Source organism: Otolemur garnettii, unplaced genomic scaffold (genome assembly GCF_000181295.1).
Source record: "Otolemur garnettii isolate 467f Iridium unplaced genomic scaffold, OtoGar3 scaffold00011, whole genome shotgun sequence".
NCBI lineage: Eukaryota > Metazoa > Chordata > Mammalia > Primates > Galagidae > Otolemur > Otolemur garnettii.
This window is the reverse complement of record NW_003852406.1, coordinates 28,729,766-28,748,417: the sequence shown is the minus strand read 5'-3', so window position 1 is coordinate 28,748,417 and position 18,652 is coordinate 28,729,766. Positions and strand designations below refer to the sequence as shown.

Genomic DNA, 18,652 nt, shown 5'->3' with positions numbered 1-18,652 from the left:
CTGGGCTGGATTCTAACCCACCAGCTCTGGTGTATGTGGCTGGTGCCTCAGCTGCTTGAGCCACAGGCGTTTTCATAATTCTTACAATGCAAATGTTAAAGTTGTGTTGTGCAAGGAATTTATCAATTTCCTCTGTATTTCTAAATTTAGTATATAATATTGCTTATAAAATCCTCTTATCTTTTTTAATATCTGTGAGATCTCTAGCAACATCCTCTATTTAATTCCTGGAATTACACCTAGTGTCTTCTTTTACTTGATCAGTACGGTATAACTAGAAGTCTGTTAATTTTATTAATTGATTTGAAGACCTACTTTTTGACTTTATTGATTTTCTCTGTTCTTATTTATATGTTTTATTTCCTTCTGTGTTCTTTGGTTTTAACTTGCTGTTCTTTTCTAACTTGGTGAGATGAACAAAAAGTAGATTTTAGCTTTTCTTCTCTAAGAATAATATAATTGAGTTCTCTAAATATAATTGAGGCTAGAAATTTTCCTCAAAGTACAGCTTTACCCTAATCTCACAATGTTCATTTTCATTCAATTCAATTTTTCTGATTTTCATTGTGCTGTCTTCTCTAATTCCACGTATGCAAAGTATTTTCCAAAATTTTAAAACTTTGGGAATTATATAGCTATATGTTTGTAATTGATGTCTAATTTAATCCCACTGTGATTAGTGGGAATCATCAAAATCTCCTGGAATTTTATGAGACATATCTAATGGCCCAGCATGTTTCAATTTTGGTAAATGTGGTCCGTATGTGCTTGAATATGTATTTGAACTGACTGTGCTAGCCATGACAAAGTAGCTTATATTAACAGACCCTCTTCCTGCCAAGAATAACTATAAAACTAGACAATATATAAATAAACTATTTAACAGCATTGGAAAGCAACCAACATGGGCAAGTCTCAAGAAACTACAATTTTTTAGAAAAGGAATGATAACAATATGATATCCACATTCACCCCAGCATTTTCCCTGAAGATAAGTGGAATTCAGAGTACAAAAAAAGTCCTAGCAGAAACCAGCATTTCCAAGAGTTGAAATAGATATTGGATTCAGGGAATCTACAGAAACTGGGACTTCAGGGGCAAAAATCTTGGAGGGCATGGGAGGAAACTGCAGGTAAATAAGCCAAAACATCTGGATTCAATCTATCCTCAAGAAGTCTGACAACAGCTAATGTTTGCACACAAAGGGCAGGACTCCAAGAAACCTAGGAGCAGTTGGAAAGCTAAAGTGCTAAACAGATATTGCAGCAGGTATACAGTGATGAGGAGACAGAATTTACAATCTGGGAATTTAGTGGTCTTGGCAAACACCCCAGCTTTTCATTTGAGACCCCAAAAGGAAAAAGAACAAAACACAACACATCGACCTTAACAAAATCTTAAACCAAACCTTGAGAGGATTAGGGTAATCTGTGGTCTATCATCTTGCTAAACCAAAAAAAAAGTTCTTTTGAAAGGAGACTTACAAGATTTAATCAGTAGTATCAGACTGTGAGGCATGGTAAAAATAAAAAAACTAGCTTGAATAACTGAAACCTCACACACACAAAAAAAATGTGTTTAAAGTAAAGTTACAGGTATTCCAGATACTGTATTTTAGCAGACATAGATGTTTTAAAGTAGCTATGATAAATATGTTCAAGAAAATCTGTAAAGATGGAGACTTCCAGCAGATATTGGAAACTACATTTTAATGGTCAAATGGCAATTCCAGAACTGATAAATAACATCAAATACCAATTTAATAGACTGCCTTAACAGCAGATTAGACACACAGAGTAGAGGATTAGTGGACCAGAATACACCTTAGTAAAAAATATGCAAATTGAAGCATTAAAAGAAAAAGAATGAAAAAACTACGCTTTATTTGTTAGACATGTTGATTATGTGAAGTTCACTGAATTTTATCAACTTGTATTATTGTTGAGACAAGGTTTCCCAAAAGATTTCTCAGTATTTCCCTTCAGTTTTATTAATTTTTGATTCATATACTTTTCAAGTTATGTTAGATACACATAAATTTAGAATTCTTTCTAATGAATTGCCACTTTATAAATTTTTCCCATTGAATTTACCCTTTAATCTTTAAAAAATATCTCCCTAGAAAAAGGTTCTTGCCTACTTTGTCTATTTTGTCTAATAATAAATGGAGGGTACTCAGTTTTGAGTTGATTTTTTTTAAAGAGATATGGTCTTGCTCTGTCACTTAGGCTGGAATGCAGTGGCCCAATCATAGGTCACTGTAAACTTGAACTCCTGGACACAAGCGATCCTCCTGCCTCAGCTTCCCAAGTAGCAATAAAGACACATGCCACCAACATTGTTTTTTTGTAGAGAGAGAGTCTCACTTTATCACCCTTGGTAGAGTGCTGTGGTATCCACACAGCTCACAGCAACCTCCAACTCCCGAGCTTACCCGATTCCCTTGCCTCAGCCTCCAGAGTAGCTGGGACTACAGGTGCCTGCCACAACGCCTGGCTATTTTTTGTTGCAGTTCAGCCGGGGCCGGGTTTGAACCCTCCACCCTCGGTATATGGGGCTGACACCCTACTCACTGAGGCACAGGCACCTCCCGTCAACTACATTTTTAATTATATTTTTATAAAGATGGAGTCTCACTATGAGGGGAATGGGTGGAGGGAAGGTAATTGGAGGGATCACTTCTATGGTTTATCTTACAAGGGTACAAGTGAATCTAAGAGTAGAATATGATTGTCTTAACACAATAACTAAGAAAATGACATGAAGGCTATGTTAACCAGATTGATGAAAATATTTCAAATTATATATGAAAACACCACACTGTACCCCAGAACTGCATTAATGTACATAGTTATCATTTAATAATAATAAAAAATATACATATATCTCATCCTGGGATTACCATTATAGACTTACTGCCTTTTCCTCTCTTCTGTGCTCGTTCTCTCTAATAGTGATTGGGTCCCTATGAAGTAAAAACTTGTTGAGGCCTTGCATATTTGAAAGTACCTTTAGTCTCACTTCTAATGGATAATTTGGTTAGAAATATAAATTTTAGACTAGCAATTATTTCTCTTCAGAATTTTGAAGACTAATTTTCTTATGGCTTCTAGTGACATTTTTGAAAAAGTAGGTGCCATTCTGATTCTTGGTCATCTGTACACAAACTTATTATTTTCTCTAATCATTAAAGTATCTCATCTTCTGTAGCAATCAGAAATTTCCTAACATGCTTTGATGTCATCTCTATTTTCATCAATTTTTATTGGGCACTTAACTGGCCCATTTGGCCTAAAAACTTATACCCTTCAGTTGTAGGAAATAACCTTTATTTAATTATATCTTTCAGGGTTTCCTCTTTTTTTTCTTCTTCTATTTAGGGAGAGAGTCTCACTCTGTCACCCAAGCTAGTGTGCAGTGGCATAATCATAGCTACTATAACCTTGAATTCCTGGGCTCAGTCACCTTAGTAGTTAGGGCTACGAGCCACCACATTTCTTTGTTGTTTTGTTTTGTTTTTTCAGCAGGGTAGAGACAGACTCACTATGTTGTCCATACTGGTCTCAAACTCCTGGGCTTTGAGCAATCCTCTCACCTCACTTCCCAAAGTGCTAGGATTACATACATGAGCCACTGTACCTGGCTGTTCTTTTATACATCATTCCTTAAGTTATCCAAATACTAGATATTCCCATTACCTACTACTGTTGAAAGTGCATCTTGAACCTGAGACTACTTGATGACTTTCAACAATTTGAGGAAATTCTCAGTGATCATCATATCCAATTTTAAACAGTAACCATTTTATTTCCACAAATATCTTTGAGTCAGAAATCTAAGCAGTGCTCTGTGGAATGTATCCTCACTTCTCCACATAGTGTCAGCTAGAATGATTCAACTGAAGTCAAACAATATCCATCCATGATGACTTTATCACATAACTGAAAGCTTGGTACTGGCTTTTGGCTGAAATATCTCACTTCTCCTTCTTATGGCCTTTTCTCTTCACAGGGTCTCTCGTTTTCAGTGGTCTATCCTAGGCTTCTTTAAATGTCATGGGGCTTTCAAAAAGGAGAAAATGAAAGCTGCAAGACTTCTTAAGGCCTCAACAGGGAAGCTATCACTCCTATTATATTCTACTGATTATTAGGTCACAGGACCAATTAGAGATTCAAGGAGAAAGTAACAAACTCCACCACTTAAGAGTGGCAATGGCATAAAAACACTGTGATACGAGAAATTTCTTGGCACAAAACTTGGCAGAAGGCTTGGCGCCTGTGGCTCAAGCGGCTAAGGCGCCAGCCACGTACACCTAAGGTGGCAGGTTCGAATCCCTAGCCCGGACCCACCAAACAACAATGATGGCTGCAACCAAAAAATGGCTGGGCACTGTGGCGGGCACCTGTAGTCCCAGCTACTTGGGAGGCTGAGGCAGGAGACTCGCTTGAGCCCAGGAGTTGGAGGTTGCTGTGAGCGTGATGCCATGGCACTCTACCCAGGGGGATAGCTTGAGGCTCCACTTCAAAAAAAAAAAACTTGGCAGAAAATCTACCAGAGCCCACAATCTGGTTTCAGATCACCAAGTTCTCCTAAGATGCCAATTATAATCTAATTATAGTATTAGCCTTGCAGACCAATATCTCACAACCTATATCAAATCTGAACATGTTCCTTCGGTGTGGATTTTCTTGATCTGGAAACCCAGAAGTTCAGTGGGAGAGAAGACTGGAGGTGGAAGATCCCAAAATTATCTATATAGAGTCTTTCACTTAATTGCATGTTTTTAATACAGCACTTCCATCTTTCAAGGTAGGTGGCAGACCACAAGTCAAATACCATCTTTTTTACCTTCTCGAGAACATAAACCTCCAATATTCTACTGGCATAAAGGAAGTATAGCCATACTACTATTCAGTTGAGAAAGAGGGAGAAAAGGAGGATTAGGGAGATTAAATGCAGAAGTACCACCCTTACTTTACCATCACATCCAGAGATACCTGCTCCCACCAATGTTTTGATCACATAGGAGTTTCATGAAACAAACTGAATTGTTTTTTAGTTTTGTCTTCTCTTTTTAGCTTAGGTTTCAACTAGCATACTCAAATTTTATCAGTTATCATTGGTCTTTTTCCTTTCCAACTTCAAAAAATTTGTTCATATCATCTTTTCTCCTAAGTCTAATTTTTGCTTGTTTGTTTTTGTTTTTGAGACAGAGTCTCACTATGTCACCCTTAGTAGAGTGCTGTGGCATCACAGCTCACAGCAACCTCAAACTCCTGGGCTTAAGTGATTCTTTACCCTCAGCCTCCAAAGTAGCTGGGACTACAGGCGCCCACCACAATGCCCAGCTATTAAGTCTAAATTTTTGAATCTTTTTATACCATTTTAGCTGGGTTTGGGGAAAAGTAAATTAAATGTATATGGTATTCTGTCATCTTTAACTAGAAATATTTTTTTGTGGCTAGGTGTGGTGGCACATGCCTGTAAGCCTAGCACTCTAGGAGGCCAAGGTGGGAGGACTGCTTAGGCTCAGGAGTTCAAGAACAGCCTGAATAAGAGCAAGAAATTCTCTACTAAAAAAAAAAAAAAAAAAGTAAAGAAAAATAAGCCAGATGTTGTGGCAGGCACCTGTAGTCACAGCTATGGGAGGCTGAGGCAGGAGGATCACTTGAACCCAAGGGTCTGAGGTTGCTGTGAGCTAGGCTGATGCCATAGCACTCTACCAGGGGCAAAAGAGTTAAACTCTGAGGAGTGGAGGAGAAGGGGAAGGGAGGGAAAGAGAAGGTAGGGGGAGAAGAAAAAGAGAGAGAGAAAGATAGATTGTTTTTTTTCTAACACATAATTATATACTTAGATATTGTTAGGGACAGGGAACAGGGTGAGAGAAGGAAAAAGAAACTAATTAAAAGGGGAAGAGAAAAAACTTAGACAGTCCCTTAGCTTAGACATGAACAGGGTATGGAAAATAAACTATTGTGGACTACTACAAGCAGAGCTAGCTAAAGTTGCAGTTAGAAAGTTTTAAAATTCAGAAACTGTTCAACACCTAAGGCCCCTATAGAGGGATTAATCAATAAGAATTTTTTTTTAAAGAAGTTAGTCACTATCCCATGATTAATCAATTCCCTATTAATATCTTGAAGGCTTTCCAAAGAAAAGTCAGTTGATAGTGTGGAGTCAGCTTGATCAAAACCTTAAGTAAGGGGCGGCACCTGTGGCTCAAAGGAGTAAGGCTCCAGCCCCATCCCATATACCGGAGGTGGTGGGTTCAAACCCAGCCCCGGCAAAAAAGTGCAAAAAAACAAAACAAACAAACAAAAAAAAACCTTAAGTAATAGAAATGCATAAACATGAATTAAGAAATGTAGAAACATCAGAAGTGGGTAGAACAAGGCTAGGAATTAGGGAATAAAAATACAAGGGAAAATGTTTGCCTTTTTCCTTCCTTTTCCTTTATTCTCGAGGAAAAGACCCAGACGTTCCTTTCAGGTGAGATCTAACTGCTTAAAACCTAAAGTGTCTTCTATTTGCTTAAAAGAATTAAACTTTTCTGTTAAATTGCCACTGCTGCCTGACTTCCTCTTTTTGCAAAGCTCTGCTGCTGCTTCTACTGCTGCTGCTTAGTTTATACTTTGTGCCAGCAGAGTCAAAGTACTTTCAAATTCTGGAGGCTGCTTCCTAGTGGCACCCAGAAAAAGCGTGAACTGGGGTTGGGGTCTTCATAGCCCCCTGACAGATACTATATGTAGTATTGTTATTTTTAGTTAAAGTATATATGCCTGTGATATTGTCAAATAGCTCAGTGTCCTGGTATATACTCCTAAAACCCTTGGAATCTCCAAAGTGATAGATATATTTTTGAATGCTAATAACTTCACTAGTGGATGGCAGCTGTTCAAGTAGCTTCAGGATGAGGGCTAGTCACTGGACCAAGGCAGTATTAGAAGGTTAGGACTTTCAGCCTCACCCTACCCTCACCTCCTTGGAGTGAAGGGTGGGGAAGAGCCAAAGGTTAGGTTGATCTTCAGTAGTTTACTCAATCATACCTAGGTACCACAGCATCTATAAAAACCCAAAAAAGGGCATGAATTTGGGAGCTTCCAGACAAGTGAACACTTGGAGGTTTCTATTAGGATGGCATGCCTAGAGAGGGTATGGAAACTCTGTACCCCTTCCCAAATACCTTGCCCTATGCCTATCTACATTGTATCTTTTGCAGTATCCTTCATAAATTGGCAAATGTGTTTTCCTGAGTTCTGTGAGCCACTCTAGCAAATTAAACAAACACAAAGATGGGGTGTTGGGGAACCCTAATTTACAGCTGGTCAATCACAAACATGGGTAAAACAATCTGGTGTTTGAAACTGGCATCTAACATGGGACATAGTCTTGTGGGATTGAGCCCTCAACTAGTGGGATCCAATGCTGTCTCTAAGTCAACAATGTCAGAATTGAATTGAAGTAGAGGACAATGAGCTGGTGTCTGCTACAGAACTGTTTGACAAGTTGTTTTTAGCAGGAAGAAACTCCCACACATTTCTTGGTGACCAGACATCACAGAAATCTTCTGTATTAACTGTTGTGGTGGGAGAGCAAAAGAAAAACAGTTTACTTTTTCCAAAGAACACCATAACTCACTGTGCATACCCATGCACTGAAACTCCAAAACTGAAGACCAAAGCAGTCAAGAGAAACATTGTAAGGGTTTAAGTATTGTTATAATCAAGATCTATCATTTTATCTTAACTAAATGGCTTTTCATGAATAATTTGAGAGTAATGCTTTGAACAAAGCAAGGATATATGCTAATACCATGACTCCTTTATTTTCCAGATTTGATTTTATAACACATTTCTCTCAGATTCTTTCAAGATACAGAACTAAGCCTGATGATTCCATATTTTCCTACCTTTTCCCAGGAGAGAAAAACTCTTGCCTATTGTCAATCTTCTACACTCAGTTTGTATGAAGAAAACAGGGGTAAAAAGTAAGGATTAATATTTTAAGTAAGCCAACACAACTTACTGAGACCAAAATAGAAAAACAAAATAAAACACATCCATAATGCAAAGATAGCAACATCCTTCATATGTGCAATAAAACACCTCTTTCTGAACCTGAAAGCTTCCACATCTCTTCAGATGATCCTCTGAAGAAAAAGCAGTTTCTGAAGTTCTCCTAAACTTATCATTCTAAAATCTCAGCCTCTATAGATGAGTAAAAATCCACTCTAGATTTCCATATAAAAAAATTTTACAAAAGAAATTCTTATGGAATAATTGTTCAGGGTAGGCTCTCATAATAATATCCTTTTTAGTTATTTATGTTCCTTAATTATTCTAATGAAATAGAAAATAGATGCGTGAGCAAAGATAAACATAAAATACTACTCTGCAGTACCAAAATAATAACCAAATATTAAATAGCTGAAGCAGTGACATGCTACTTAAAAGTGTATTCTGCCAGAGAATCGGCTAGCCTATTTTTTTCTCCTATACATCAAAAGAATTCTAAAGGATCTTATAAGCTAATCCACAAAAGACATCATTCTCCTTGAAGTTTACAAAGGGCAAATCTGAAACTATAATGATCTCCATAAGCTATCATTCAGTACTGAGAAGTAATTATGCTCAGCTTTTAATTTATGGTTTTAACTATGGTAAATTAATAACACAAAGATGGCACAAAGAGATGAATATATCACTCTATTAGGACTAATCTCTTTAAATAAATATCTCCATATAGCCACCTATCTACAACACAAAAAGGCTAATTCAGAGTCACTTGCCATTTTTGCGTGAAGGCTTCTGTACTATCATCGTTGGACAAGACTGGGCAGGTACTCCATCTGAAGAAGCAGGAGAGCCCGTATGATGAGCTTTCACCTTGTCAGCCCAACTGACACCTGTGGGAGCCAGATGAGGAGCTGCCACTGTGCCTGGTGAACTGCTATGAAGAAAAACAAGTACATTTAATAAATTAAATATGAAAGTAATAATTTTCAATGTACTAAATATATTTCGATTTTAAATTAACTATGTGTATATATCTATATATGTAAAAAAACACTGTCATGGAAATTTATATTTAATTTATATTCATAAGTTTAACTTGATCTAATACTTCAATAATTTTATATAGTATAACAAACATAAGTATGGGAATAAAGAAAATGAATAAAGATAATATAGACAAACTTGTTAAAATTATTTAAAAGAAAAATTCACTTAAATGGGAGAATCCTTTAAAAAATTATGCCTAGATATCATACAGTTATGTGTTACATGCTTAGTAAATGTGCATTAATTTGTCAATCTTTATATAGGTACTATTAAAACAGGCTTTTTCTTTGTGCACATTTCTTTTTTGGGGGGGGTCTCACTGTTACCTGAGTGGAGTACAGAAGTATATCATCACAGCTCACTAAAACTTCAAACTTCTGGGCTCAAGCAACCCTCTTCCCTCAGCCTTCCAAGCAGATAGGAATACAGGTATGTGCCACCACACCCAGCTAATTTTTCTAATTTTTTTGTACAGACTAGGTCTCAAAGTTCTAGCCTCAAACAATTCTCCCACCTCAGCATCCCTAAGTGCTGGAGCTATGAGCATGAGTCACCTCCCCTAGCCTGTCACATTTCTTACAGAAGCATGATGTCTCACCAACAATATCCATTCCGGATCCTTTAAAGTGAAATGAAAGTTCAATGACATGTATTAAACAATTTAATGTATAATTCTCCTAACTTAAATAACATTTTGCCAAACTTGTAGTTATCCTTTTTACTCACTGGACAGCAACTTTATTTTAACAGTTGTTACTTATTAAATTTCAAAAAATTTTACCTAAACTTTTCATAAGAAAAATGTCTCTTTTTATACTAATATTTCACTAGCTTACTTAATTATAAGTTAAAATATTGTGAAAATAACTTGCATACACCAAGTTTGATAATTATCACCATATTGGGGGTAAACACATAACTCAACCAGCAATACCAGAAGTAAATAGATATACTAAAAATAGCCTAAGAGCCACAATTGTCCAGCAAGCTGAGAGAAATAGACCTAATGACAAAGTTAGATAGAGACCAGTATGAGAACTTTCACCACATGTATGTTAAAAGCTTACAGTGTTAAACCATGTCCTACACAATACTCGGAACCACAGACCAATGCAATGCATTACAGAGCAAGTTCCCCTAAAATGGTACTTCAACATACAAATATTTGTCTTTGTATATATTTTCATAAATCCAGTATGGTCAAATTATTATAAGATTCCAAACCCCATCAATCTTAACCAAAGGTAACACTACCTATTAACTAAATAAATGCACTTGAAAGCAATAGTGTGGTTCTATTGAATAAACATTTTTACGAAGTGTCAGGTATAGTGCCAGGCACTCAGAATACAGAGATAATAGCAAAGATCTTGCCTTAGAGAAAGTCCTAGTATAAGTGCAAAAAAACAGACACACACTCACGAAAAAAAAAAAAAAGCAAATGTAATAAAATAACTACATACAAGGTTAGAAGTAATAAGAGGTGGAAGCCATTAACTTTGACATGGGGAGAAATGGAATGAGAAGGTCAAAGAAGGTCAGAATTTAACAGAGGGAAGAAAACTGACCAAGAAAACTCCTTAACAGCCTTACATTACATATCAAACACTAAGGCTCAATCTCTTGGGAACAAATTTCCCCAGGGATCTTAGTGGAAAACAAATATCACCATTTTCTTCTTAATATCACAACTATTAGAAGCAGTAATAACATTTGAGGCAAACAAAGGGCTAAGCTCGAAACTGAAGTTCTAAAGAATGAGACTTCCACAGAGGATTTTGAAAAGCTCCAACAGATGCATTTACTCCTGGAAATCAAGAAGACCACACACACGCACAGGTTATGTCCATTTAAGAAACTGGAGAGGACCCTAACCTCTCACCTCTGACTGGCGGTGAGGCTCTGAGAAAGTAGGAAGTGACAACAAAGGCAGAGTTTAAACTGCCAGAGCACTGACAGTGCCCCCAACAGACACACAGAACCAGGCAGGAATTCAGAGTTTCATTAGCTCAAGGTACTTAAAGAAACCTCTGTCAAATCATTAGTTGAGATTGATAATTATGCATAGAATTTAGTGGCTACACACAACAAAGATAACAGACTCTAAAAAATTTGTTCAAGATAATCATTAAACTAAAGTAACAACAACAAAAAACAAAAATAATAACAATCCTAGGGAGAGTAGCAATCTGATCTCCAAAGCTGTCATATTTTATCATTTAAAATCTTATAAGGGTACATGTGAATCTTTCTAAATGTAGAATACAAATGTCTTAACACAATAACTAAGAAATGACATGAAGGCTATGTTAACCAGTTTGATGAAAATATTTCAAATTGTATATGAAAACAGCACACTGTACCCCATGACTGTATTAATGTACACAGCTATGATTTAATAAAAAAAATAAAACAAATATGATTAAAAAAACTCTACTTTTCAACAATATTCAAAAAAACCCCACATATATACAAACAAAAATGAAAGTATGCCTCATTTATAAGAAGAGCAACAAGAAGCCCAGACACTGGACTTAATAGACAAAAACTTTATATCAGCTATTATAATGATGTTTAAAGAGCAAAAGGACACCATGTCTGAAGAACTAGAGGAAAGGAAGAGAATAAAATTTCACCAAATAAAAAAGAATAAAAAGAAGGTAAATATAAAGAATCACATAGACATTCTGGGGTTGAAAAGTATAACTGAAATTAAAAAATCCCTAGTAGGACTCAACAACAGATTTGACATGGCTGAATAAAATACCAAGCAAACCTGAAGAAAGGTCATTTGGGATAATCTGATCTATGGAAGAGAAAGAAAAAAGAATAAAGAAAGATGAACAGAGTCTCAAAATCTGTGGGACATCATCAAGAGTATTAACATATGTATAGGGGGATTTTCAGAGGAGAGAAGAAAGAGAAAGGGGCAGAAAGAATATTTGAAGAAACAATGGGCAAATCTTTCCAGATTTAATGAAAAACACTAACCTACACTTCCAAGAGACGCAACAAACACCAAGTAAGATATTCTCAGATTCACATCGATAGACACATCACAGTCAAACAATTAAAAGCCAAACACAGAGAATTTTAAAAGCATCAAGGGAGAAGTGATGCATCACATTCAAGGATCCTCAGTAATAGCTGATTTGAGGGCAGGCAGGATGGTTGACACCTGTAATCCTAGCACTCTGGGAGGCCCAGGTGGATTGCTGGTGCTCAGGAGTTTGAGACCAGCCTGAGCAAGAGCGAGACCGGGGCATTGTGGCAGGCATCTCTAGTCCCAACTGCTCAGGAGGCTGAGGCAAGAGAATCACTTGAGCCCAAGAGTTTGAGGTTACTGTGAGCTATGACACCACAGCCCTTTACTGAGGGCAATAAAGTGAGACTCTGTCTCAAATAAATAAATAAATAACAGCTGATTTCTCATTAGAAACCACAGATGCCATAAAGCAATGAAGTAACACATTCAAAGAGATGAAAGAAAAGAGTTGTCAACCAAGAATTCTATGTACTAGAAATAATTTAACTAAAAGGATAAATGAAAATATTCTCAGATAAATAAAAACTGAGAAACTGTCACTAGCAGACCTTCCCAACAAGAAATTGAATGAATTCTCATGAAAAAAATAAAGGCCACCAGTAAAGAACTAGAAAATGTAACTACACAGGTAACTATAAAAGACAATGTAAGTGCAGTTTTTGTTTTCAACTCTTTTCTTCTCCTGATTAAAAAGACAACTACATAAAACAATAATTATAAAATTGTGTTGATGCGTTGTGAATGTATAAAAGATGTACTTTGTATGACAACAATATAACACATGATATATATTTAGATTTTATGTTGCAAAAGAAATTGCCACTTTTTGTCACAAAATACTTATCATGAAACTGTTAATGCATTTTAGTCTTTGGATCACTACTTATGTTTGAATATATTATATTTCCTTAAAACTAAACACTAATGTTTGAGGGTTATTTTTAACTTTTATTCAGATAAACACACAATTTCAAATTCATACACAATGCAGGAAGACAGGTCATGTGGTCAATCCAACTCTTCCCCCTCTAGCTTGGAACTTGTCAGGAAAAATGTACCAAGAATGTTATACCCTGAGATAAGGAGGAACTGTCCAGAACATCTTTGTCTTCATACCCCTAGCATAGAATGTTCTGAAACACCTGAACTCAGAAATCTAAATGGCATCCAGTGTATAAATCCAGAGCAAGTATTTTGTGGGTCTTCTGGCTATCTTGAGACTCCATCCATCTGGTTAGCTTTCCTGAACCTTGGGGGGCCAGCTTTCCATGGATTCTAGGCTTCTACTGATTCTTGCTGCCTGTTTGTGAGCAGCAACATTGCTTTACTTGACTTGGACAAATCAGAGTATGCCTCCCTAGACTCATACTCTGGAACTGGGTTGATGCAAAACCTCCTGAAAGGTCTAAGAACTTAGCAGAAATTGGCAAGGTAGTCAGAGGCCTCCCCTGCGATTGCTAAACAATGCACAGTGTTCCCCTCTCAGGGGTTGTTATCACATGTGCACAGTATTTTGCTTAACATAAACACAGATATTTTTGCAGTGGAATATCAGTTTTATACTACTATATTACCACAGAAAACAGTTTAATTGTAATGCAAGCCTTAGTAAGCTTTTTTTAAGTTCATCTCACCCAAAATTTAAGCTTCGTCGAGCATTTGATGTTACAGTTATTCTATCTGTTGATGGACTTGGAATCACATGACGTCCTGGAGACATCTTCTTTACTTCCCATGCCAAAGATGTTGGTCTGTCAATTCAAGACATGTACCAGATTAAATTAACAGAGAAACAGGAGGACCTAATCTTTTCTCTTAGTTTTTAGAGAGTGAAAACATAGTCAGGTCACAAATTTTCCCCACAGCATTGCTTACCAAAAAATTACCATCCCATCAGATGAAGCAAGGTCAAGGATTTTCTACCCAATGCAATAAAGCATCAGAACCCTACTTATTTCAAAAGGGCCATGGGGTTACACAGATAAACCATTTATGATTTACAAACCTCCACATGACCAGCTAAAAAACATTAAAAAGGCAGTGATACTAATTCATTCTACTTGTGTCTGATGTTCTGGAAAAGTTTGTGAAACAATATACAGGAAAACATGAAGTCTCCTTCCTATACTACTCAATCACCCTTAAGAGAAGATGCATGAAGAGTTCATTCCTCTTTGCTGGGAAAACTAAGAACTGTAACTTCTATTCACCTTCGCAACTGGCCCCCAACCAATCAGCTAACAGGGTACAATATGCCTTCATCAGATCCTTATCACTTCCCTGGGTTTCCTTGCATCTTACTCTCCATTTCCGTTCAGCTTTGCCAACAGCTGGTATCTTGTATTAAAAATTTCATTGGAAAATGGTATTTCAGTGTTTTTGTTTTTTAAATTATGTATGTTTATTATCATTACCAGTGAGAAACTGAATGTTTTTACCAACAATGTGAATTTCTTCTTTTGGGATTTACATGTTGGTATCTTTGGCCCATTTTTCCCACTAGAATTTACATCATTTTCTGACTAATTTGCAATAGTTTACTCCTACTATTATTACAAATATTATGGGTAGAAATCCACTGGCACTGGTGATGCAACTATTTTGCTATTAATTTAACTCTTTATTTTTTATACAGAAAGGCTTGTTTTCTATTGAATCAATATTAAATCAATATTTTTTTCCTTTGTAGTATCTGTCTTTGTCTTACAAAGAGTCTATATTTTCTCCTATATAATATATAATTTCAGTTCTTAAATTTAAATACCAAGTCCAGTTGAAATGAATTTTGATTTATAATTTTAAAAATGTAAGATGGATAATACCATCTCAGAGCATTTAAGGTTGATTTCCATATCTGGCAGCTGCCTCATGAGGCAAAGAGAAATACTGATAATTGGTTAAAGTAAAAAGAAAAGCCTCAAGTAGCCTTTTCTTTTTTTTGCAGTTTTTGGCCAGAACTGGGCTTGAACCCGTCACCTCCGGCATATGGGGCTGGCACCTTACTCCTTTGAGCCACAGGCGCCACCTCGCCTCAAGTACCTTTTTGAACCATGATCACAGGGCAGAGATGGCAACTACTCTGTTAATCTTGGATTTGACTTCTGAATCTTTCTCAATGCAATCCTCAATGCAGCCACCACTAGAAGACTAGATTTCAATGGCACCCATAGCTCAATGGATAGGGCGCTGGCCACATTACACCTAGGCTGGCAGGTTCAAACCCAGCGTAGGCCAGCTAAAACAACAGTGACAAATGCAACAACAACATAGCCAGGTGTGTGGCAGGTGCCTGTAGTCCCAGCTACTTGGGAGGCTAAGGCAGGAGAATCGTGTAAGCCCAAGAGTTTGAGGTTACTATGAGATGTGATGCCACCGCACTCTACCCAGGGCAACAGCTTGAGATTCTGTCTCCAAAAAAAAAAGGCTGGATTTTGCAAGGATGAAAAATAATTAAGTTACCTTTTTAAATACATCAGTGTTTACATTATATATCATTTTTTGACATAAGAACAAACTCAATTAAGTTAAATTAAAAAATGAAAAAAAAAGGCTCAGCGCCTATAGCTCAACTGGCTAAGGCGCCAGCCATGTACACCTAAGGTGGCAGGTTCGAATCCCCAGCCCAGGCCCGCCAAACAACAATGATGGCTGCAACAAAAAAATGGCTGGGCGTTGTGGCGGGCGCCTGTGGTCCCAGCTACTTGGGAGGCAGAGGCAGGAGACTTGCTTGAGCCCAGGAGTTGGAGGTTGCTGTGAGCTGTAATGCCATGGCACTCTACCCAGGGGGACAGCTTGAAGCTCTGTCTCAAAAAAAATAAAAAAATAAAAATTTACTATCAGGATTTAAATTGTGCAAGGTCAAAGACTTCCAAAGGGGTGAGAGTGGTAAGGAACTAGTAGACTAGAATCAAGGGTCTTAAAGATTAGACCCGGCATAGCCTTTAAAACAACACCCTTAAACTCTCAAAGACACAAGATCTATCTCATCTCTGTTTCTCTCTGTGAATCTATTCCATTTTTTTCAACCTCCTTTCCTCTGCTTATCTTCACAAGAACAACATAGCCAGAAGTTCCAAATCAGTATGATGATCCCTTAGCTTAGTTCAACCCAAGGAAGGAAAGCACATCCACAGATCCAATTGCCTGTTATTACCAAAGTACAGGAGTAAAATTGCTTGACACAAAGATGTAATACTTTCCCTAGATTTGGTTTCCTAGGGATCCAAACCTCTAGACTGGTCTCTTGGTATTCCTTCACTCTCTTGGTTCCTTCATAAGGCTGATACATGAATATGAGACAAGAGGCCTTTTAAGGCCACTAAGATTGAAACAAGGTTAAATCCCAGGCAAAGAGCATAGGCTCTCTGGGTAAAAAAGGCATCTCTGTATTTCCATGTGAGTTGACCCAGTGCACAAAGCTTCAGGTTTTACTTATAAGTCAAAACTAAACTAAATAATAAACTTCTTTTACCTTTGTACATAACGAAAATAATAATACTAAGACCAGCTGATTATCTCCAGAATATTTTTCAACTCTCCCTATTACCGCTATTCATCATCTCTATACTATACTGCTGCACCTCAACCTTCCCACACTGCAGTCAAAATGATCTTCTAGAAATACAAACCAAGTATGTCACTTCCTTACTTTAAGACCCTGTATCAGGTGAAAATAAACTCTGAATTCTTTGTCACGTCTACACATCTCTGCATAATGTGGTTCCAGTCTACCTTCTCTAGGCTCAGCTCATGCTTCTCTTTCCCTTGTTCTTTTCACTCCTGTCCCACTAACCTCTAAATTCCCTGACTATGTTGTGTTCTCTTGTACCTCCAAGGCATCACACAAACTGTTACCTCTATTTAGAATTACTCTTTCCCTTTGGCTAGCCAACTTCTACTTGAGGATTCTATCCCAACTTCAGTGTCAGTTCCTTAGAGAAGCCTTCCCGGACTTAGCAACTGGTTGATGGTACTTTTTCTCATATTTGCAGAGTACACAGTATTTCTTCTTAGTAACATTTTGCACACATGTACTTCCTGCTAGAAATGTACTTAGTCTACTCAGGTTGCTGTAACAAGATCCCTTCAACTTGATAATTTATGAAAAATAGAAATTTATTTCTTACAGCTCTAGAGTCTTGAGAAGACCCAGATCAAAGTGTCAGCAGATTCAATGCCCGGTAAAGGCCCCATTCCTCAGACAGCATCTTCTAGCTGTATCCTCACATAGCAGAAGAGGAAAAAAGCTCCCACCTCTTTTTAAAAGGTCCCTATTCCATTATGAGGGCTCCACCCTCATGACTTTATCACCCCCCCCCCAAAGGCCTCACCTCTTAATACTATCACACTGGTTATTAAGTTTAACATATGAATTTGGAAGAGACGAATTCGACCACAACATGTACTGTATGCTTCATTGAGGACAGGGACTGTGTCTGTCCTCCTTACCACAAAAGTCCTACAGCCTGTCACACAGCACTCATATTGTGTGCCGATTCCAAATGAATCTTTCTAAAGAAACTTTGATTTTGTGTTAGTCTCCTAATCAAAAATCATCAATTTTTCCTCGTTGCCTAGTATATTAAGAAAAAATAAATATTGTACCTTTTCCTATATTACTTTCACTTCAAATACGCCTTTCATTTTCAGAGCTGTTTCAATTTATTCCTTTCATCTGAAAAGACTAACCACTTGGTAAAATCCAGCACATCCTTTAAAGACTTCTTCTGCATTCTCTATGAAGTCTTTCCTAGATCTAGCCTCCAAAGAGATGCTCTTCTCTGAACAAGCATAATTATTTTTATACCAATACGTTTTAATACATCCTTAGGATACAAATTCCATGAGAGTAGTAACTATGTCATATTCAGCTATTAAATTTCTATGCCAAACCCAATAATACCCATTGATAAATATCCAATAAATATTTGTTATTGAACTGAATGAGAAATGCAGCACCCAATGTTTTGTAAGTTTCGAATCAATCAGAGGTTAAGTACATTATCAATTTCAATGATTATTACTGAGGGCTGCTATAAACATTAACACTGGATCTCATTACCTGCTGCGAGCATCTGTCTTCTCCAGCTTTTCTTGAAGTTGGATCCAGTCAATCAATGCTTTAAAATCTCTCACATAGTTATCCAGCATCATTAGCACCTCCTAATTTAAACAAACAAAAAAGATAACATTGCATTCCAAGAATATGAAGTTTTAAGAAGAAACTATTACAATGAAGGACTCAGGAATTAATAATTTTTACTTTATACTCCTCACTGAAGAATCAGCATAACCTCCTGATCTAGTTTTTGTTTTTTGTAGTTTTTTTTTTTTAATTTTCAATGTTTGGTAAGATATTGAGAAATAGTATGTTAAGAGCCTAAGGACCAAGAAATAGTACTGATATTCTACCTCAAGGCCTCCTCAACCAGCCATCCTTTTTTTTTTTTCTTTTGAGACAGAGCCTCAAGCTGTCCCCCTGGGTAGAGTGCCGTGGCATTACAGCTCACAGCAACCTCCAACTCCTGGGCTCAAGCGAGTCTCC

The 18,652-nt window shown here is 37.1% G+C and overlaps 1 protein-coding gene across 1 annotated transcript in view; it reads right to left on the bottom strand.

The window, feature by feature from the left end:
- Positions 1-18,652, bottom strand: part of SCAPER (S-phase cyclin A associated protein in the ER) — a 444,723-nt gene that overhangs the window by 345,753 nt on the left and 80,318 nt on the right. Inside the window, exons 6-8 of the mRNA XM_012801961.2 lie at positions 18,170-18,270; positions 13,743-13,859; positions 8,789-8,949 (exon numbers count right to left, since the gene is read on the bottom strand). Coding sequence (XP_012657415.1) covers positions 8,789-8,949; positions 13,743-13,859; positions 18,170-18,270 — 379 coding nt within the window. The remainder of the gene's footprint in view (positions 1-8,788; positions 8,950-13,742; positions 13,860-18,169; positions 18,271-18,652) is intronic.